The sequence below is a fragment of the Ophidiomyces ophidiicola genome (assembly GCF_022830035.1).
Source record: "Ophidiomyces ophidiicola strain CBS 122913 chromosome Unknown scaffold_14, whole genome shotgun sequence".
Lineage (NCBI taxonomy): Eukaryota > Fungi > Ascomycota > Eurotiomycetes > Onygenales > Onygenaceae > Ophidiomyces > Ophidiomyces ophidiicola.
Genome location: NW_026054654.1, coordinates 62,973 through 83,987, shown reverse-complemented (window position 1 = coordinate 83,987; position 21,015 = coordinate 62,973). Strand labels below are relative to the sequence as shown.

The 21,015-nt window shown below is 48.7% G+C and overlaps 7 protein-coding genes across 7 annotated transcripts; 3 read left to right on the top strand and 4 right to left on the bottom strand.

The window, feature by feature from the left end:
• Positions 1-1,137: 1,137 nt before the first annotated feature.
• On the top strand, positions 1,138-2,839 carry LOZ57_003820 (uncharacterized protein; the record flags this gene model as incomplete). Its single annotated transcript, XM_049252868.1, has 3 exons — positions 1,138-1,650; positions 1,721-2,188; positions 2,240-2,839. 3 exons carry the CDS (start codon positions 1,138-1,140, stop codon positions 2,837-2,839), a joined length of 1,581 nt encoding a protein of 526 aa, XP_049108037.1.
• A 587-nt stretch (positions 2,840-3,426) lies between these two features.
• Positions 3,427-6,312, bottom strand: LOZ57_003819 (uncharacterized protein; the record flags this gene model as incomplete). Its single annotated transcript, XM_049252867.1, has 3 exons — positions 3,427-5,421; positions 5,475-6,060; positions 6,209-6,312. The coding sequence occupies 3 exons, from the start codon at positions 6,310-6,312 to the stop codon at positions 3,427-3,429; spliced, it is 2,685 nt and encodes an 894-aa protein (XP_049108036.1).
• Positions 6,313-6,756: 444 nt separating this feature from the next.
• LOZ57_003818 (uncharacterized protein) lies at positions 6,757-8,468 on the bottom strand (the record flags this gene model as incomplete). The annotated part of the gene is made up of 2 exons (XM_049252866.1): positions 6,757-7,614; positions 7,698-8,468. 2 exons carry the CDS (start codon positions 8,466-8,468, stop codon positions 6,757-6,759), a joined length of 1,629 nt encoding a protein of 542 aa, XP_049108035.1.
• A 1,113-nt stretch (positions 8,469-9,581) lies between these two features.
• On the top strand, positions 9,582-12,612 carry LOZ57_003817 (uncharacterized protein; the record flags this gene model as incomplete). Its single annotated transcript, XM_049252865.1, has 2 exons — positions 9,582-9,599; positions 9,832-12,612. The coding sequence occupies 2 exons, from the start codon at positions 9,582-9,584 to the stop codon at positions 12,610-12,612; spliced, it is 2,799 nt and encodes a 932-aa protein (XP_049108034.1).
• A 538-nt stretch (positions 12,613-13,150) lies between these two features.
• PAN1 (actin organization and endocytosis protein) lies at positions 13,151-17,702 on the bottom strand (the record flags this gene model as incomplete). Its single annotated transcript, XM_049252864.1, has 3 exons — positions 13,151-14,369; positions 14,426-15,001; positions 15,061-17,702. 3 exons carry the CDS (start codon positions 17,700-17,702, stop codon positions 13,151-13,153), a joined length of 4,437 nt encoding a protein of 1,478 aa, XP_049108033.1.
• A 279-nt stretch (positions 17,703-17,981) lies between these two features.
• On the bottom strand, positions 17,982-18,427 carry RPB11 (DNA-directed RNA polymerase II core subunit; the record flags this gene model as incomplete). The annotated part of the gene is made up of 3 exons (XM_049252863.1): positions 17,982-18,182; positions 18,237-18,346; positions 18,412-18,427. 3 exons carry the CDS (start codon positions 18,425-18,427, stop codon positions 17,982-17,984), a joined length of 327 nt encoding a protein of 108 aa, XP_049108032.1.
• A 1,325-nt stretch (positions 18,428-19,752) lies between these two features.
• LOZ57_003814 (uncharacterized protein) lies at positions 19,753-20,829 on the top strand (the record flags this gene model as incomplete). The annotated part of the gene is made up of 1 exon (XM_049252862.1): positions 19,753-20,829. One exon carries the CDS (start codon positions 19,753-19,755, stop codon positions 20,827-20,829), a length of 1,077 nt encoding a protein of 358 aa, XP_049108031.1.
• Between the last annotated feature and the right edge of the window lie 186 nt (positions 20,830-21,015).

The window sequence follows — 21,015 nt, the reverse complement described above, 5'->3', positions numbered from 1 at the left end:
CAGACACTCCCGCCGGGGATTCACCGCCCAAGAATGAGCGGATTTCCTCGTCCCCTCCACCGCCCACCCGTCATATCTCGCCGTTTCGCGCCCGCCAGCCTTCGACTGACCCGCCTCGCATCTCGTCCTCCAATCACCGGCCAAAAACGGCCTCTTGCCAGTGTTGGCAGCGAGAATCACGGCAATGATGTGCTGATTGGGTGAAACACTGTTCTAGCGTGTGATCAACACGCACTGGCCGGCTGCCCAGCACCATCCCTGGCCCATGCTCCCGCCAATGAGAATAGCCTCGCGATGATCCAGGCCTGCTGCTCTCTGGTGTGATTCGCCAGATGCAGCTTTTCTGTTAACCGCCCGGAATGATGTCCGTGCGAGACGGCGCAATCCTCCACGGCACAGGCCGGGCTCCCCCCGCCCGTCCTGCTTTTCTGCTCGGCGAATGCGACTGTCGTTCATATTGTTTCCCCTGGCCAAGGCGAGGCCAGCATCTAAATATACCATGCAGTCATGCGCTTTGGTGATAGTCCCGGATGGTCCTGGTCAATGGCCCGGAAGTCGGCCCCTCGTACCTCCATTCGCCAGCCTGTTGCCGCCCGCCTTGCTGGGTGATACGGCTGGTATATCGCCGGGTGCTCGCACTTTTACGAGCCGTTCTTCTTTCCCTCCCCCTCTCCTCCCTGCAGGACGTCTTTGAACGAATTTTTGGGACCCTGGCGTTCTCACTCCTTTTCTTTTCTTGCCCCATCTGAGCCGGCCTCGCCTTTATCTACTGTGTTGTCTGTGCCTCTATCTGTTCTTGAGTCTTCTTGTCAAGCACGGTAATCTACAGCGTAGATTACCATTCGTTTTACCTGGCCCATCAAACATTTTCCAGAAGGAGCGGATAACAGAAAAATCTCTCTGAAAAAGCTCCGGAGCTTTGAGGCACACGGTCGTAGGTCACCGCAACATCTTAATACATATTTTGATTACGGAGTACACTTCATCTAACTCCTTGTTGAAGCTCATCAACTTAATCACCTACCTTCTATCCTAGGAGCCGGTTCTCTTAGGAAGCAAACGTACAACTAATCTGTCCCACCGAGCAAGTGTTGTATCGAATAATCAGCGCATACTCTCCAGGATATATACCGTGCTATGTCCAATTCTCAGCACAACGGCTACCTTGCCGAGGAACATTTTGAACCAGTATCACCCATCGATATCGTGCAACCCAAGCGAAAGTCTGTTGGATTTGGCCCCGTAAAAACCATCAACATTCACGGCACACATTCTGGAAACGCAAATCCTCCCACAATAGATTGCCCTCGCACGGCAAGGTTTACCGAAGCAACGTCTGTAGATTCTCCAATGGAGCCGTCGTCACGGTCCCCCTTTGCGAATCCACCTGTACCCGCAGGGTCCAGTTCGACAGCTAAAGTTTCTGACTTGGGATTCGGCTACGTAGCTGATAACCAGCCATCAAACCATGCTACAGCTCCTCAAGATGCGGGTCTTCAGTCAAATCCTCCGAATTCTCCGTTAAAAAGTGCTATGAAGACACCTGGCACCCCCGGCCGCTTGGTCAACCCCTTGAGTCCTACATTCAAGGAGGAGCAGATCCTGGATCACCACGAGAAGAAAGCCGAAAAGGAAAATGCTCAGGATGTTGTAAGTTTGCAGCACTCGTCCTGCCTCCCAAAGATATAGATTAGAACTAAGTTGCTGATATCATGAGCAGAAAGTCAAAACGCGAGTTCGCATAGCAAAATTCCTTTTGCGTGGTGTCAACTTTTCATGTAGCTTGATCATTCTTGCATTGCTGGCGCAGAGCTTTGTTATTTTCAATGCCACCAAGCGCCTTGCATCCAGAAACGACCTCACTCCCTGGTCTCCCAACACCAGCCTTTGGCCTCAGATTGTTATTGTTGTTCTGGCTTCGATCTCAGTTTTTCTTTGTGTAGGTGTGTTTATCGCATACTGTCGTGGTGGACACGGTCGCGCAGAGAAGGTTGGCATATACTACACCGTTTTCGGTGCCTGCTTTTTTGCCTTTACAATCGTGATGTGGGTGGTTGCGGCCGTTATATTGCACAATAGCAAAGCTACCGGTAATGGCAAAGACTTGTGGGGTTGGTCTTGCAAGGAAAACCTTCGAAGCCATTTATTTTCTGACATTATTGATTACGCTCTTGTTTGCCGACTTCAGGTCAGTTAATGAATCAACTAAATTCTCATTAAATGCCGCTAACGTTGATAGGACTGGGTGTTGGTTTGCGTTATCATCGAAGTCATCGTTGACACTTTGACCGTCGCTATTTATGCTGTCGTTTTCTATCGGTTCTACTCGAAACGTAAGCTTAGAAAGTCCATGAACGCTCGTGATGACGCCCGTTCCGACCTTTACCTCGCCCACCTTCGCTCCCAGTCCGCGCCAAACACACCTGGATACCCTCTCAGTCCAGCTGGCAAGGTGGACCCATACTCCGCCGCAGAGAACGGCCAATATCCCACCCCCCAGTTTGCAACCACGAACACGGCTCCAAACCAGCCTTTTCAACTTCAGCCTCCTCCAATTCGCATCCAGGCCCCTACTCGTGACAACTCTCCCACGGATGGCCAAGCACCCCTATCACCTGGCCTTGCCCAAATCATCAACAGCCACATTGGTCCTGCACCGGGAGAGAAACAGTACGAATCTGTGCCGATCCCAGGCTCCTATTCAACTCCATTAAGCAGCCCGACTTTCGTGTCCCAGGGATCAGTGCAGCCATCGCAAAGAACTCAAGAATTTTCTAATAACACACCCGGAATGGCGATAACGACGGATGCCAATCCCACGACCTCTCAGCGTTCATAAAATTTATAGTCAGATTGGGATTGGAATACTGTTCTGGTAATTTAAAACTCAAGTGTTATATTTTCTTGAGATGGCGTTCAGCTTTATACCTATCTATCGTACTTAATTTTTTTTCTTTGTTGAATAACCAGCGACGCCGAGATGGTGTATAATGTAGTTATTTTAGTTTGTATGGGACAAAATCTAGAAGAAACTCTCAATGACGTCTCTGTGGAGCATTACTATCATATTATTATGAGCCCCTTTACCCTTTAGTAACATCTTAACAAAAGAATCTCTTCCAGAGAAAAATGATATCGCCAAATGACATTGTAATGTGTAGCTACACTAAAAAAGCCTTCCTATGAATTGCAAGGAGCAAATGAATACACGAATAAAGTAGGAAACGCAGAGGGGTAAATTGAAAATATCTAGATACGTCTCACATTCAGTAGCCACGACCCAACTCTGGCAGCAATGTAGAGTCAAATCCAAAGCAGAGAGTTTGAAACGACAAATACAAAAATCGAAAGAAAACAACCCAGTAAAAAAAGCTGAGAAGAATGTTGAGCGGCTTTCAGTCATATCTCATCCCATAAAAAAGTGCATCATGCATCACCCTCGATAACGGCACCCGCATCTTTGGTCACAAAGATCTCCTCCAGCCTACTATCCCAACTTCCTTCATTGCCTTGTGTATTCTCAAGTACTAATCCCTTTTCATTTGCCAAATGGAGTAAGCATATGAAACAGTAAGATGTGCTAATATCGCGCATTGCTTGCTCTGGATAGGATCCCTGAAGGCCTTTCATGATATCGGTGAAACGCAGCCTGCTGTCTAGATCTTTTGATGTCTCAGTGTCGACTTGGTCCGTAGATTGTGCGTTAGGATCTTCGTCTGGGCCCTTTGGTAGTGATATAGGCGCGGGAGGAGGGGCAGTTACTGCTGCTGAGGGAGAACCCGAACTAAAGGAGGAAGAGGCAATCAACTGATCACCCATTCCTTTCCACATCACCTCCTTCAACCGTCGCACATCAACTTTCTTCGCTACGCGGGCATAAGCAACGTAGTCTGGTCGTACCCGCCGACCACCTTGAGTTACAAGCTGGGAGCCAAACCCTCCTCCCAGAGCAGTACCAGGAGTGGCCACGTTGCTTAAAATAGCATTCAGCCCTGAAAGCGCCCCTGGTTCACTGACACTTCCCTGCGGTGCATTAGGATCAATGGTAGGGGAGAATGCTTCCCGGGCATCTGCAAAGGGCAAGTTATCATCGTCGTCATCCCCCATTGGTAGCCCGTGAGGGAATGGAAGGCCATCATCATCCGCAAAAAAATTAGCGTCGTAAGCACCAGCCGCGACGGTTTCTGCGCCAGCTTCACCCATACCTGGCTTCTGTGATGCCCAAAATGCTTCATCTATATCACCATTGATGGCTGGGAATCCTTGCTGGTTACGATTACCAAGTTGTTTATTGTTACCGCGAGAGTGGAGGCCCATTCGTGCTTTTGGCTTCAAAAATAGACGCAACAGCTGTCGGGAGTTGAAATGCTTGTCGTCAGGCAGGAGATTCCGACCTTTAGTCTTCCATTGCGTTTTCGGCAGCGAAATTGCGGAATTCGAACTGGTTTGTGTATAAATCATTTCTGCAATAGCGGGGTTTAGCGGAGAAGAAAAATTTATCTCAAACGGTTCCTTTTCCTTCCTCTGGCGTGGGGGAGCATTAGATGTTGATGCTGCGGTTGTATCCTTTATCCTTCGAATTTTCCAATGCTCTGGGCCGGCCCAATCTTTGCGCAGAGCATTATCGAAATAACTTAGAATATTTTCGTGATCATGATTTGCAGACTGATGTGATAATGAAATCTTATATGGATCTACTTCGGTAGATTCAAACGCATCAGCCATACTGTTTTGATGGCCATCGCCCGTTTCTATATGATGCACCTGGAGCATAGGTTCGAGTGCGGCTTCTCGCGCCCAGACTTCACCGCCTTCACCAAATCCAGCATGGTCACCGATGTCAAATCCGGAGACGGTGGCATCGTCATCGTCAAAACCAATAGCGATATCATCATCGAGCATTATTCCCGAGGCTTCCCTTAGCGGCTGGTCGGGTTGCTGAGTTTCTTGACGCCAATCTTCTGGTGCACGCAGAAAAGGAACGTCTAGCGTTCCATTTTCATCTCCAAAATCAAGGTTCTTGAGCGATGGGCAGATGTCTTGCTCGACAAGAATATCTAGGTCCGGAAAATATTTGCTCGCTAAAGATGATAAATCAATGTCAACGGTCTCGTCCACAGAGTTAGCAGTCTGTGGTCTTGGAGTCTGTGATGATGAGCCATCTGCCTCTGCTGCCTCTGCTGCTTCTGCATTGTCTTCTCTTTCAGCGGTAGCGTCGTCAACATCGTCACTACTATCAAAAACAATCCTACCTCGCCCATCGACTGATAGGTGGTTTAAAAGCAAACCCTTAGCCCCCCCTTCGTCAAAATCTGCGGAGGCTTTTTTAAATAAGGGATCCACGGCAAATTCCAGCTCGAACTTCTTTAATTGCAAAGAAGCGAATGAGGGCGCAAGGGTAGCTTCGTGGGAACGTGAAACCTAGGAAAAAAGTTAGGGTTTACTGCTATGTTATCTTCATATGGGCTTAAGACCTTCTTCCGTGCTTTCCTCCCCACATCATCCTCCCCGCCCTCTTCTTCCTCCTCGCCGTCCTCACCACCCCCCTCTCTACTGTCCCGTCCTCTTTTGTTATTGTTATTAGATTCCGCCAGGCCACTAAGTAGCTTTCCTGTTTCGGTCGCAACACTGTCCACTCGACTAGTATAGATCTTAACACACCCATCGAGAGTGCAGCTGGCTTTTTGAAAATTCACTCCATCTCCTTCTTTCAGTAAAGACATGTCATGGAAATAGTCGATCAGCGCAAAATTCCACGAGTTAGTTGCATTAATTTTGTTGTCTGTGGCCATTTTCATCCATTCTTCAAAATTCGCCAGAATGGGTACACGCTTCATTGGGGTCACGGCTCTCCCAAGGGCATCAACATCGCTGTCTCTTCCTCGCATGGACGCCCGCCGAGGGGTACGGGGGCTATCAGAGGCCCTATCATGATTCATTCTCCGTGGAGGCATGGGCGTTTTTACCGCCGCCTTGATCTGGTTCATCTGCATATCGTGACGCGCCTGGCGGGACTGCAGTCGCGCAACCTTTTCACCTGCATCGTCGTTGAGTGGAATTCTATTGGGTATTAGAGAAGCCAGTTAGCGACGTGTGTGTGTAATATATGCGGCATACACCGCGTGTTTTGCGGTTTTCTCTCCTTCCCTGTTTCCTACTTGCGCTTTCCTCTGCATGTCTCGCGTCATAGAGCGATAGAAAGCCATACCTAACATATTTCATGGTCGAAATCTTATGCGGAGTGGTTTCATGTCGAGCGGCCCCACGATGGCCATGGTGACTCTTGGTTGGAGGATTGACCACCCGCGGCATGGTGGGCGACTGGAGGAGTGTAGTTGTGGTAGTCCAATGTGAGTTGTGTAAATAAACGGCGGTACTAGTAAAAAGGTACAATATCTGCGATAACTATGTATGGTGCTTAATACTTAGCCCGACTCTCCTGCTGTTGTTTGTCTGGTCGTCGCGATGCCAATCAGGAACAGCAAAACATACGCTGGACGAGAGGACCAGTCGCGGCTGTTATTACTAAGCAGGCCTAATTAACTAACTACATAACGGTAACTAACTAGGTAACCTAACCAAACCGCTATTTTTGACAGCATTTTTTGCAGGAACCAAAACAGGAACTGTACAGAGAAAGTACGGTGTACGGAATGTGGAGGAGTGTTAGACGAAGTGTTTACTATTATAAAGATCATTTATGGCGCGTCTTCAAAAATTCCATCAGAGAACAATGCAAGGCAACCCGAGGGAGTCCTAGGTCGCGTCATTTTTTGCTTCGTGCACGATGTTGCTCGAAACCTCACTTTTCAGCTGCTCCCGGCTGAAATTTACGGCGGTGTTGCTGTTTTCAGAGCGCTGGATGTAAACTTGATCGGGAAGCACCTCCTCAGCTATGAGGGTCTCTGGGGCGGGAAAGAGGCGAGATAGGGCTATATACAAGGTGCTCGTCCCTGCAATGCCCAAAAACCATCCAACTTTGTATGGATAAACACCCGTTCCGACGTTGATTTCGTCGTTTACCGAATTGATTAGGCCTGGCAAGCTGGGCGCCACACCCGCTACGAAAGCTACAATGGCTCTCCAGTTAACCCCATTAGAGTATCTGTAAATACCCCTGGGGTGATACAGTGCCATGCAATCGTATTTCTGACATTTGACCACCCAAAAGTCAGCTAGCATAATACCAGCGATTGGTCCCAAGAAAATCGCATATGCAGACATAAAGTTTAAAAACACTTTTGCCGACTTGAGAATCTTCCAAGGCATAATAAGCCATGATATAAAACCACACAGTAATTGACCACGGCGGATGTTAATAAACCGGGGTGCAAGGGCCGTAAGGTCATTTGCCGCAGACAGAGAATTGGCAGAGATGTTCAAGCCAATCGACGCCAGGACGAGCGAAAACCCGGCAAAAAAGCGACATGCTCTATTTTCCCAAAGAGAAATTAAGGTATTTGGGTCCCAGGGAATATCCCCACCATATTTTGCCTGGCCGGCGGACGAAACAGCTGTTCCAATGAAAGACACAAACGTGAAGATAGCCGGTAGCAATGGGATGTACATCGCCTGCCACTTGACGCTGACTCGTGAGTAGCGAGAAAAATCGGCCTATGATATTGTGGTTAGTATGTCATTCGTATTCATTAATCGCGGGGCCCTGCTTCGATGCATAAGAAATGGATATCCCTTACTTGATTAACACTCAACGTTGAGTAACTTCCAATAGCAGAAGTCAAGCTAGAGAGAAAGGCCCACTTATACTCCGATCCGGTAACGGAAGCACGGTGTTTAAATATTTCTCCTCCACCCGTTGATTTAAAAGCCCAAATAAGCATTGCAACCCAAGCGATTGGAACCACTGTCGATTTGGCTACAAACAACCATCGAAGTTTATTAGGATGAAAGCAAAGGAAAGGGAATTGCAACAAGAAGAATATAATGTAGCTAATCATTCCATTTGTGGTGATTCCTTGTTCCTCGGGAATATCATTTTTCAAATCGAGAAAAGTCGGCCAGATTGCGCCAATCATGTTCCGAATTGCATTTCCCCCATTCATGTTGTTGATCGAAAACCAAAATAAAGCGAGGATAAGCCTTGAAATTACGGCAACATAGGAGCCCCAAAAGCCCCAACTCGCCCTTGCGATAACGGGAAAGGGAGCATGGTGTATGACGCCCGTTGCCCCATTCAAAGCAATCACAAATGATATGATAAAGTAGCCAAGTGCAGAAATTGCTAAAGATTCTTTCCACGACAATCCAACAGCGATGACGCTGCCAGAGAATTGCCAGGCCCCCACGTTGAAGGCGTCCGAGATCCAGTACGCAATAAAACTCCAGACTCCCCATTTGCGTAAATGATGAGGGATTGGATCTAGGTCATGGTTTGTCCATCTCGCATTGCCTTCTGCAAACGCGGATTTTGTTTGCTCAATATACAGACTAGGAATCCGGATTTTCATGTTCATCAAATGATGACAGGCTGCCAAACTGGAAAATAATGATATGACAATTTTTCTTGGACACTTGTGGTTGAAACAGGATGAACAAAAATCAATACTGCTGTAGTGAAGATAGCAGAATAAATCATCTTCTTAATGCATGCTACACGACTGAAACCTAATAGTATGCCACCTTGCCCTAATTTGTAGATCTGGTGTAACGCCTCTAAATAATTCAAGAGGTATAGGACATCTTGACTTTGAGAAGAGAAGTATGCCATATTGAGACACATGCTTATCGCACAGGTTGAGAATGTGTATGACAGTCATGCACGAATTTGGGTAGAAGGAGTGGACAGATGCAGTGAGTGAGAAGTACTCTGTATGCATAACCCTTCAGAGCACGAAGTGTAACACCATGGTCAAAATTGGCGGCCCAAGGTGATACTAACTGCATATTTATAGGGATCAGCTTGATGGGCAGCCACACATTGGTAACTTTCTGACTATCAATGAACAGGCAAGAAGTTCAAAAACGTTCCATGATGGATCAATACAGAATGAAATGTGCTTTGTTTGTGTGAATTGTCACGCTCAGTGGTTTTGAGTGTAGTAACACCTGGATAACACCTGTACTCTGCACCCCATAGGTGGTTACCTAGTGACATGGGACCTGTACTCCGTACTCCGTACTCCTATGTATCAAATTTTATTTATAAGTAAAAGCGGCATCGTAACTTGACTATATTATCCTGTTATATAACTAATTAACTGATTATATAATTATGTAGTTAACATAATAGAATTTGCCCCACAGTGAGGCTGAGCAGTGGCTCAAACGCCAAGGCACGGCAACGTCACCGCCCAACCCCAAACAGGCAAGTCACCACCATCACTTCGCCGATATTCAGGTGCCTGCGCGATCTGCACGGAGCCGGCATTTTATATTTCATACCATGGGATAAACCACAACTTTCGGCTTTCATTTTTGACGTTTTGCGCTTTCATTGCTTATCTACTTTACCACCACACTCTCTTTCGGAAACTCGTCGTAAGGTGAAGCACGTCCACATTCCCATGATGGGCGAAAATGGTTGACTTTTCGGGGTCAACTCTCTCCCAGGTCTCCACACCATGGAGGCCGCGACACCGGTACACCTCCCGTTCTTTCTATCTAGTCTTTGCGACTGTCCTAATACTCGCCGCTGCCACCTTGTTTATACCTCGACTGGAAACCACTGCCCGGGAGGCGTCCCAATTATTGGGCACCCGGTGGTTAGTACGTCGGCAATCAATAGGCATACTGAATGACGAGAATGACGTGAGTCTTTGCCTTGGAATATTTTTTGCAAAATAGCCCTCAATGATTGTTAATATTTGTTAGAAATGCCGACTCGTCCACCATGCCAAAGACCAATGCGCTCATATTTTGGCTAATTGTGTAGACCATGACGTTGGTCTTCTCTCCTATTTACAGCTGTACTACTGCAAGCTTCCGCAAGCGAAACCAGTGGCATTTATTATCTTAGCCTTGTGGCTCTCACTTCTATTCAGCACTGTCGGGATTGCCGCCAGCGATTTTCTCTGTGTCAACCTCAGTACAATTTCTAGTATACTTGGGATGAGTGAGAGCTTGACCGGCGTCACCTTTCTTGCTTTTGGAAATGGTAGCCCTGACGTTTTCTCGACTTTCGCGGCTATGAGGTCAAATAGCGGCAGTTTAGCCATCGGCGAATTGATCGGAGCTGCTGGTTTTATCACTGCTGTTGTCACCGGCTCAATGGCATTAGTGCGGCCATTCAAAGTGGCTCGACGAAGTTTTCTTCGCGACATTGCTTTTTTTACTTGTGCTGCCTCTGTTAGCTTGGTTTTTATCGCCGATGGCAAGCTGTATTTCTGGGAATGTGCGTTAATGATTGGCTTTTATCTTTTCTATGTTATGACAGTTGTTACCTGGCATTGGTATTTGGGTCGAAAACGCCGACAGCGCGAAAGAGACTTGATGGCCAGGGCACACTTTCATATTCCTCAGAATCAGGAGCTAGACATTCACGACGTGCCTGAGGATGAAGATGCCCCTGTCGCAAATGTTCAACGCCCACTGGTTTTTGGCGCTTCGGACGAGGATTTTGACGCTTTGGAAAGAGCAGATATTCCCACCTGGAAGGTCGAAGATGCGGAAGATGATGAAACACGAGATCGATACCTTGCAGAATTGCAGGGAAACATGAGGGTGAGCGGACCTCATGTCAGTCAGAGGGGAAACGCAATGGGCCCCATCCGTCCAAGTCTTGTTGGGGCTTTAGAGTTTAGATCCGTTCTCTCTTCTCTTGAACGGTCAAGAAGTTTCCATTCTGGTCGCATACATCTTAGAAGCTATTCTAACGACCATCACCCGGGGCTTGTTGTTGATACTTCAAGCCTCATGATGCCACCTATCCACGGTCGCGCTCGAGCCATATCGGCAAATCCGCCCACTCAACGCCATTTTCACAAAACCTCGTCCCACAACGTTACGTCAGAAATTGGCGCACCTTCAGTATTTCCTAGCCAATCTATACCTCCTACTATTAAATTTGCTGCCTCAAGACACCTTGTTGCATCACCTACATCCTCGGGGTATCCATCAAGATCACAAAGTCCTGTCCCAGGAGAACAGAGTGGAACACCCAGCTTTTTAGCGCCCCCAGGTGCCTTCCACAATCCAAATTACCGTGCCGAAGGAGGTGAAATGCATTCCGCTGAAGCATCGTTGTTGACATCTCCCATTTCACCAGGGACTGTACAGCAAGAGTTACCTTCACCTGGGGCCAATAGCTCTGCTAGCCCTACAGCTCCCTTTCCTGCATATCATGACGAGGATGATTTCTCCCTCCGTTCTGAGATTCCTAGCTTTATTTTGCCACCTCCTAGCATATCTGCTGGGTCCCTGCCTCCATCCAGCCAACATGCCTGCCTTCACCATGATGAGCGGTTACTATCATGGTGGCCGTATCGATATTTGCCTCCTCCTTCTGTTCTTATGTCCACCCTCTTTCCAACGTTGGCTTGCTGGAATGAAAAGTCTCTGTGGGAGAAGGCTTTGGGAATTACAGCAGCACCCAGTGTTTTCTTTTTAACAATTACTCTGCCGGTTATCGAACCCCCTGAACCTGAAGAAAGCGCACCTTCTCTAGTTTCGCCTCTGTTGACCTCAAACGAACATTCTAGACAAACCACCATTCATGTAGAACCTGGAACCTCTGATGAGAATACCCATTTATTATCTGCAGGCTACAACATCGCACAAGATTCCAGAGCCAAATCATCAATACCCCCAATGTCCTCAATATCACGGTGCCGTCGTGATTCTGAAGCCCCAGTATCACATATAGAAGTTGAGAACAGCAGCTCAGTTCCCAAGCCATGGAATCCCTGGCTTCTTGCAATTCAACTTCTTACCGCCCCCTTTTTTATCGCTCTTACGGCTTGGATCAACCTTGACTCCAACATGAACGCCGGGAACCTTCTTATTCCTGCTCTCATATCCTTATGTATTTCAACCATTCTACTCACTCTTCTCCTATTCACTTCCAACCACACCACTAAACAGCTCCCTTCTCGTGCCCGCCCTTTCCTAGCCGCTCTGGGATTCGTTGTCTCGATCGCTTGGATCTCCACTCTTGCCACTGAAGTTGTCAATCTACTTAAAGCTCTTGGTATTATCCTTAGCATCAGCGATCCCTTATTGGGACTAACGATTTTCGCCGTGGGGAATTCTCTTGGTGATCTCGTTGCTAATGTCACCGTCGCTAGACTGGGATATCCCGTCATGGCGCTGAGCGCCTGTTTCGGTGGCCCTATGCTCAATATTCTTATTGGTATTGGTGTTGGCGGATTATATATGACTGTCAATCCAACAAAGAAACAAACCAGCATGTCTGTATCTCCAACTAGCTTAGACACCATTGTTTCGAGAGCGATATCCACTGCACATCACCCCTACCCCATCAAGGTGTCGACGAGCTTGGCCATCAGTGGTGGAACGCTCCTAGCTACTTTGATTGGTCTACTTATCATTGTCCCGTTGAATGGTTGGAGAATGGATAGAAAGATAGGGTTGGGGTTAGTGGCATTGTGGTGCATTAGCACCGTTTGCAATGTTATTATTGAAGTTTTGTCATAGGCTTATTAACTCCTTTTAGTGCATCATGAATACTGACTTACTCGTTTCTACATACAGAGTATGGAGTACATGCATTACAAATACTGTAATTTGTTAATCATCTTATACCTGTTTTATTGTTTCTTCCTACTATGACCCTTATCATATTGTTGCTGAAATTTATGACTTGTCAACAAGCATGTAATATCTGGAACTGCAGCCTAATCTCCAATGTACCATCATATATATTTTGACAATAAATGAAATCATGGGAAAGCTCGTGAAATACAGATGCCTTGATTATTCCCATATGGAAAGTAGAATAGGTGGGTGCGCTGACATAACTATTGGTGGTTTTCACGTCAAATGGTTCTTATAGGCTAGTCTATCTGTATGGCAATCTACTGATCGCTGATAAAAGACATGGACAGACTACAGAGTAGAAGTAGCAAAATGGGCTTATCGAAACTAAGTTTCCAACTCCAGAGACAAGAGTCTATTCTATTCTTGCAGCCCCAAAATTGTACGATACGGCTCCGGTTTATATTACAATAGGTCCCTACAATACCCTCCCGGCGGAGGCCGCTCCACTTCTGTCTTTCGTTACAACCTTCTTCAGCCCTCTGCCAGCTTGGATGTCAGCAAGTAAAGCTCCGCGTCCAGCTCCTGCGTTTCCAGCGGTAGTCGGCGCGGGTCCCGGTGGCGGAGGAGGTCCTGGTGGAGGCGGAGGTGGAGCCGCACCAGGGGGAGGTGGAGCTTCGCCCGGCGGAGGCGGAGGCGGTGGTGCAGTGGGGGCATTCATATTGGGTATTGGTGGAGGAGGCGGTGGGATAGATGGCGGTGTATAGAAGCCCGAGTCATCAGGTTCGGCAGGAGATGTCACATCGTCCATCTCAGGTGAACTTTGGGGTTCTGCCACAGCTGGAGGCGGAGGGGGAGGAACAATCGGAGCCTCTTGTACCGGTGTAGCAGTTTTTGATTCTGGCTTCTCGTCCATAGCACTAAGGGGACGCGGCGGTGCCATGGTTCCAAAGAGAATGCTCGCAAGCTGCTTAGCACTGCCGCCAGTAGCACGATTATCATCTTCATCCGATTCGTTGTCTGATTCTGCAGCGGACCAGTCGTCCTCTTCTGGGCGAGCACGCGACTTACGTTCCAATGGGCCCGGCACAGTTGAATCTGGCAAAAATGCGGATTTAGTTGCGGTTTCCTGCTGTGTAAGGCGATGGAACGGGTTCGTAGATTGCACCTCTGGAGCTGAAGGTGCACTTGACTGGCTTTCCGAAGCGTGGCTCAGCTGGCGGAAATAGGGGTTCCTCGACTCTGTCTCCGAAGGCAAGCTCTGTTTGACACGTTCTGGCGTCGCTGCAGGGCTAGAAAAGCTAGGTATTGCTGCCCGTTCTGACTCTTCTATTTTGGGGACCGGCGGCACTGGAGGCGAAGTTGATGGAGGAAGAACCCGGCTCTGCGGGGAAAGACTGTTCTGTGGCGTTATTTCAACAGGTCCCTCGTCATCGGAAGAAGAGCCCTCATCGCCCATATTCTCAAGCTGTCGTCGAAGCTCGCGCTCCCTTGCCTGGGCAGCTTCGAGCTCCGCACGCTGAGCTGCAAGTCGAGCCTCTTTTTCTTTCGCCTCCTTTTCAGCTTGTTGTTTACGGCGCTTTTCTTCTTGCTTCTTGACCTTTCCTTGTTTGACTTGCTCTTCCAAGGCACGAAGACGTGCTTCGGCGGCTTGTTTCTCTTGTGCAAGATCATCTTCCTGTCTTTTAGCTTCGTCTCTGTTTGAAATGGTTAGTGTTTAAGATTAAGAGTATCCAGAAATTGATTCACTTACTCTAGCCTTCTACTTTCTGCTTCCTGGGCCTCTTGCTCTTGTCTTAATGCCTTCTCTTTTTCTTCCTGTTCTACTTTTGCTTTTGTCACAAGATCAACATCCGCGGCCCTCTTGGCCTCGGTTTGATCGGTACTTTCGGCTCTAAACTTTCGCGACGGAGGCGGCGGTGGCTTCTTCGACATGCTCTTGGCTTGTGGTGGAGAGGGGGCTGATGGAGTTTTCTCTTGAGCTAGACGTCGTTGCCTTTCTGCCTCACGTTTGGCGTCCTCTTCCTCAGCACGCTTACATCGCTCTTCCTTCTCAAGTCTCTCCCTCTCCTGTCGTTGTGAAAAAGTCTCACTCGTATCAGGGTTCGGCTTTAGGCCTGCAGCCGCCATTCTTTCGGCAATGCGTTTCTGCGCTCGCTCACGGGCCGACGCAACACGCTCTTCGTGAGTCATTCCAGAGACAGACGGCGAAGCAGAAGCAGAGCGGAGTGGGGATGCTCCACGCTGAGAATCACCATTGGCTGGAGAGCTCTGGTAGCGGTCTTGAGGTTGTAAGTAAGAAGAATTATCGGTCCGGGAGGACCGATCCCTGGTAAAAAGTTAGTAAATTGGGGGTGATGAAGATAGCAGAACGCAAGGGAAACTTACTCCTTACGAACTTTTGCTGTCTTGCGGTTCCGCTGCAAATCGTAAATGAAATCTCTAATGTGATCTTCAACCCCAAGAGCTTCCTCCCAACGTCGTCGTTCGTGGCTACGCGTAGAGTTCTCATCTTCATCCCTCAAGCTATCATCTAGACTCACAGAAAACTCCTTCACACTCTCCTCAACATCTCGAGTCATTGCATCATGACGTTCACGCTCGGCAGTGACTGATGCTTTTTCTTCTTCAAGTCTTCTTGCAGCAGATCCATCATCCGTCTGTGGGGCTGGCCTGCCAGCCAGTTCAGCCGCTCTGGCCTGCATTCTTTGCCGAGCACGAGCCTTAATACGATCTGCTTCAGTTACAGCTCCTCCAGGGCCTGTGCCAACGATTTCTAGAGCAGCTCCTGGGTGTAGCTTAGCATCTTTCAAACGGAATAGCTCAAGTTTGCTGTCTGCAATTGAACGTTCTAATTTACGAACATTGGATGCCAACTCAGGTAGTTGGTCTTGGAATGTCTGGAGCTGGCGTCTTAACGTACGTCGTTCAGCACCGGAATCGGAAATTCGGAAGGCGGCTTTAGGATCAGTGTCAATGTCATCCTGCACCCGCCTGATACGCTCCATGAGTGACTCCACTTCCTTTCTGTCCCGTCGGTTTAGAGTCTCGTCTTCTTCTGCTCGATTCTCGTCTCTAAAATCCGTGGCATCAAGCATTACCTTTGTCTCTCGAATTTTCTTGTTCAACTGATCAATTGACAAGTCATCGCTTACTTTTTCAGAGGGAGTAGACGAAGGGGATGGTGAAGGAGATTGCGCTGCACCGCCTCGTCGTCGAGCGCTAGATTTGTACGCCGCAACATCGTCATTGTTTTTGAAGACAGTAGCATCCTTTCTACTAAATCCTGGGGATTGTGAACCGGAGCGGAAAGAGTGAGTTTTTAAGTAGCTTACTCCAGTTTTCTGCGGCTGAAGAAACGCGCCTGACGTTTTCCGCAGTTCAGCATCTTGCGAGAGAAGCGATTTAACAGTGCCGATCGAATCGTCTAGATTCCGTGTTGATGGCGGCACTAACTCTGGTGGGAGTCGGTTTGGAATGGGGTATCCATTGAGCTTTCTATAGATTAAATGCATAGCAACGGCAAACTCATCCATGTTCAAACGACCTCTATTATTCGGGTCGGATAGAGTCCAAATGCGCTCAAGGTCATTACGGTCTAAGCCACTCTGCCCCATGATTTCAATGGCCACATCTCCACCAATAAAACCCCTATTAAGCCCATCCCAAGCACGGAATAGCTGGTCATAGATCTTCTTTTCTTCTTTGGTAACAGCCCAGGGAATGGTAGCATTTCCAGCAAGACCGGCAGTAGTGTACCCGCCTTCACGACCAGATTGAGGCATGAGGCGCTGCTTCAATGCTTCGATATTGGGTAGCCCCGTTGCTGGTGTATTGACAAACCCCCACTGACCGGGCATTCCTGTCGGTTGAGCAGTCAGTGCTGTAGGGCCAGGTTGCAAAGAGGGCATGTTGGAGCCAAATCCGGTTGGCATAGGTGGCATAGGAGGGCGTGGGCCTGAGTAGCCAGTGGCTTGCGGATTAGACATAAGTCCAGTAGGCTGAGCTCGGAATGCGGTACTTTGGCCCGGAAATCCTGTGGGCTGCGGTGCAACGATTGATGGAGGCTGTTGGAAGTTTGTGGACTGATTGAAGAAGCCTGTTGGTTGGGCCGTGAGCTGAGAAAGTAGTTGCGAGTTAGAGGGTTGCTGGGGTTGTGGCTGTTGGGGAGCGGGCGGAGCGGAGGTATTTTGCATCAATGGCTGGTCAAAATTCGGTGCGTTAGACTTGGGGATAACTGGAGGCCGGTCATCGGGAACAGCAAACGAGATAATATCCACCATGCTGGATACTTCATTTTGAACTCGTTCCGGTAATGTTGCAGGAAGGTCGCGGCCTGTCAAACGCAAGTTGCATAAATACATAGCCAAGGCAAACTCGGGGAAAAGAAGGCGACCCGACTTTGTAGTATCGGACAGAACCCATATCTTAGATAATTCACTGCCGGGCAGTTTCGATCGTAAAAGGAGATCCCTAGCAGTGTCTCCATCCATCGATTGAGTGTCTCCAACGGCAGACTTGAAAAGTTGCTCAAATTTCGCCTGGTCCTGCGCTGTGATAAACGACAATCGCATGCTCGGAACCTTCGATGTAGTAATCTGGGAAGAAAGGTGTGTAGCGGGGGTGGGTGTAGTTTGAAACGACTGTGCAATCTGCGAGGACGTTTGGCCGGCAGGGTGTACCGGAAATGATTGTGATTGCGGAGGCTGTTGTTGCGCTGGCTGCGCTTGTGGCTGGAATTGCGGAGTTTGGTTCTGAGGGGGATAACCCGTCATCTGTGGAGGTTGGAGTGACTGGAACGGAGGCTGCTGCTGCTGCTGCTGGAATGGCCCGCCCGGAAATCCGGTGGGCTGAGGCTGCATCTGCTGCATCTGCCCGCCTGCAAAGCCAGTTGGCTGTGGTATGAACCCCGTGGGCTGCGGCTGCTGCTGTTGCTGGAACCCGGAGAATGGCTGTTGGGTCTGGCCATATTGCTGTTGGCCAGGCCTGGCAGCATTGGGGTTTAGAAAAGAGTTAGGAGAAGAATACATTGCGTTGAAGGAGTATGGCTATATAGAATAGAACAAAAGCAAACGGAATGCCGCTAGGCAGAGCTTCGATGCCCAGTTGGCACCAGCCTGGGGAGACTGCCTGACGTTGGAGTATAGGAGAGATGACGCTAGGCTTTATCTAGGAAAGCGTCATGCGTAATCATCACGTGATATAGATATTAAAGCTTATGTAATATGTTACAATGCAGAGTACCAGAAACAACATTGACACCACACAACGCCTGTCATCACAAAAATCAAACTACTTTTTGGATAGACCTAAGCTCCATTCTGTGCATTCTGTTGTTGCAACTCAGCGCTGACCATCTTTCGCAATACAAATTCTTTAGTAAACTCGCGGCTAAGTGTGCCGAGATCCTTCACCAGTTCATGACAGGCAGCCAGGACTGCATCCTTGGGAGTGATGGTGCCATCAGTTTGTACGCGAAGCATGAATTTATGAACTAGAGGATGGGGGACCTATGCTGGGAAGTGAGTAATATATCAAAAAAATAGGCAGCCTGAATGTCATACCTTATATCCTGCGAATTGGACGTGTTGACTCTTCAGGAGCTGAGAGCGGATCAAATTTCCAAGGGTGTGGTCTTCCTTATTAAATGTAAATATGGCGGTTGATGGAAGGCCTGTTAATAACTGTTAGATAGATATAATATGCATTTTTTTGCACTGTCACTGTGGGTTGACTTACGAGTATCCGGCTCCATTTCAACTTTCTTCTCGCCAGGGCCGAGAACAAAGGACTCAAATCTACAGAAACGACGCGTTAGTGTCATATTAACCAAACGCAGTTCCTTCCAGCTCCTAAATTATGAACAAGACGCGACATCCCAGGGAAGTCATGAAACGGAAGGTAAAACAGGGAGGGCATAACTCGTTAACCGAATCTTTTGAAGGGCGAACTTTAGTCCTGCAAGGGTTCTGGCGATAACTTGAGCTGGAACAGTCGAAGAAAAGGCCTTTGAAGCGCCGATCATCATCAAACATTTTTGTGATATGCTAAAAATCAAAGTACAGGAACTGGAAGTGTAGAAGCAAATAATTTGTGTGGAATAGGAGGTTATGTGGTCATGGTGGGGAGCTTGGGAAGTAATTTGCACCAATAACACATGATGTCGGAAGAAAGTAGAAGGGTAGCAAGCCCTAGATTTATGATTATGGCAGGCGTAATACAGTACTCTGTGCAGTCCAGGGTATTCGTCCACTTGGTATATTGAATTTTGATAGATCAAATACAAAATGTAATGGAAGCAGAAATATAGAAAATTCTTACCTATCAGGAGCATTCATTTTGAAGGAAAAAAGAGATAGATGTAACCAAAATGTTAGGAGAGCAAAATGACCCCTGTTTGATACAGGAGAAAGCGGGCTCTCTCAGGAGCAGAAAGTTGGGTGGACAAAATCACGACAGCAACCGGATATCGAACAAGTCCTTAAATGAGCAATGGAGATACTTTTATGACATGCGCGCGAGGACTTCCCACCAGGGGTATCAAAGGGATCTGGGAAAGATTACGCCGGGTATCTCCAAGCCAGGCAGCGTACTATTTTGATTTATTTATGCAAGTGTACAGCACTGCTATAATAGCTTTGGTGCTTCTAAGGCGGGCAAGAAACGGCAGGTTAAAGAAACGAGGTTGGTGGTCGTCGAAGAATCAGTTCGCTGAGTAAGCGTCGCCACAGTGTCAATGAAGCGTGTTTGTTCGGCGCAACACCGACGACGAGCTGATCTAGTAGTTGGCTTCCAGGATGAATCTGGATGCTTCCCATGCTTTTTAACTACTTCCAGACGGATGCGGCTAGCAGAGCACACGAAGGGCCGCCGCACGGGACTTCGCGCGACGTCCGTATGATGGCTGCGGATAACGTCCGGATGGACAGTATCAGGCGTATCAGCCTATAGGTATTTAACTAACCAGTTGAAGTGCTGTTCAGCTTATAGTTATATACTACCCATTTACTTCCGGACTCCAATATCTAGCCTTCAAGCAACACCAAGTCTAAACACCAACATAACTACCTCTTTCGAACTATGGCTCACCCAACCACCACCACCGCCCTCGCCACGGCCTACCCGTGGACGAAGTCCCCCATCATTGCCTCTGCTCCTATGCTTCGCATCGCGCTTGCCCCCCTTGCAGTTGCTGTCTCTCGGGCGGGCGGCTTCGGCTTCCTTGCGGCCGGCTTCGACATGCAGGAGCTCGCAAATACCTTTGAGCATGCTGCCACCCTCGTCCGCCAACACCAGACCACTGCCGACACCCCCTTCACCGGCATTGATGCCGACGTCCTCCCCGTAGGCGTTGGCTTTCTCAACTGGGGCGCAGACATCGACCAGGCTATCCCCCTGATCCGCAAATACCGCCCCGCAGCGGTATGGCTCTTCGCTGCAGCCCACCCAGCCGATGCGTTGTATATGAAGTGGGCCGAACAGGTCCGCTCCGCTACCAACGGCAAGACCAAAATCTGGGTGCAAGTCGGCACCGTGAGAGACGCCATGTCCACCGCAACCTCCATCCGCCCGGACATGCTGGTCATCCAGGGCTCGGATGCCGGCGGCCACGGCCTCAAAGACTCGGCGAGCATCATCTCCCTCCTTCCCGAAGTCAGAGACGCACTGGATGCCGCAGGTTTTGGCTCTATGCCGCTCCTGGCGGCGGGCGGGATTATGGACGGGCGCGGCACCGCCGCGGCGACATGCCTAGGTGCTGACGGAGTTGTTATGGGTACGCGGTTTCTTGCGTGCGAGGAGGCGAATGTGTCACCGGGCTACCAGAACGTGGTCCTGCAGGCCCATGATGGCGGGCTGGCGACGACCCGCACGACGGTGTATGATCGGGTACGCGGTTATAATAGGTGGCCGGTGGAGTATGATGGGCGTGGAGTGAAGAACCAGACCTACTACGATGCGGAGAAAGGTATGTCAGATGAGGAGAATAAGAGATTGTATGAGATCGAGATGAAGAAAGGGGATGAGGGGTGGGGTCCCACGGGCCGCATGACGACGTATGCTGGGACGGGGGTAGGCTTGGTGAATCATGTTACGTCCGCGGAAAAGATTATAAATGAGGTCCTAGACCAAGTAGGGAAGATACTCCGTACAGTATAGTTGTATGCATATGTGTATGTTGAATGGATGGAACCGGTGTGAATGGGGAGATTAGATTACTAGAAATGTATGTACAGGGACAAGCACTGGTACATACTCCGGGAGGCCCAATATATCTATGCAGGAAACAAAACAACCCAGAGAGCTAACACAAGACCAACAGAATAAAACAGACCCAAAGCGCAG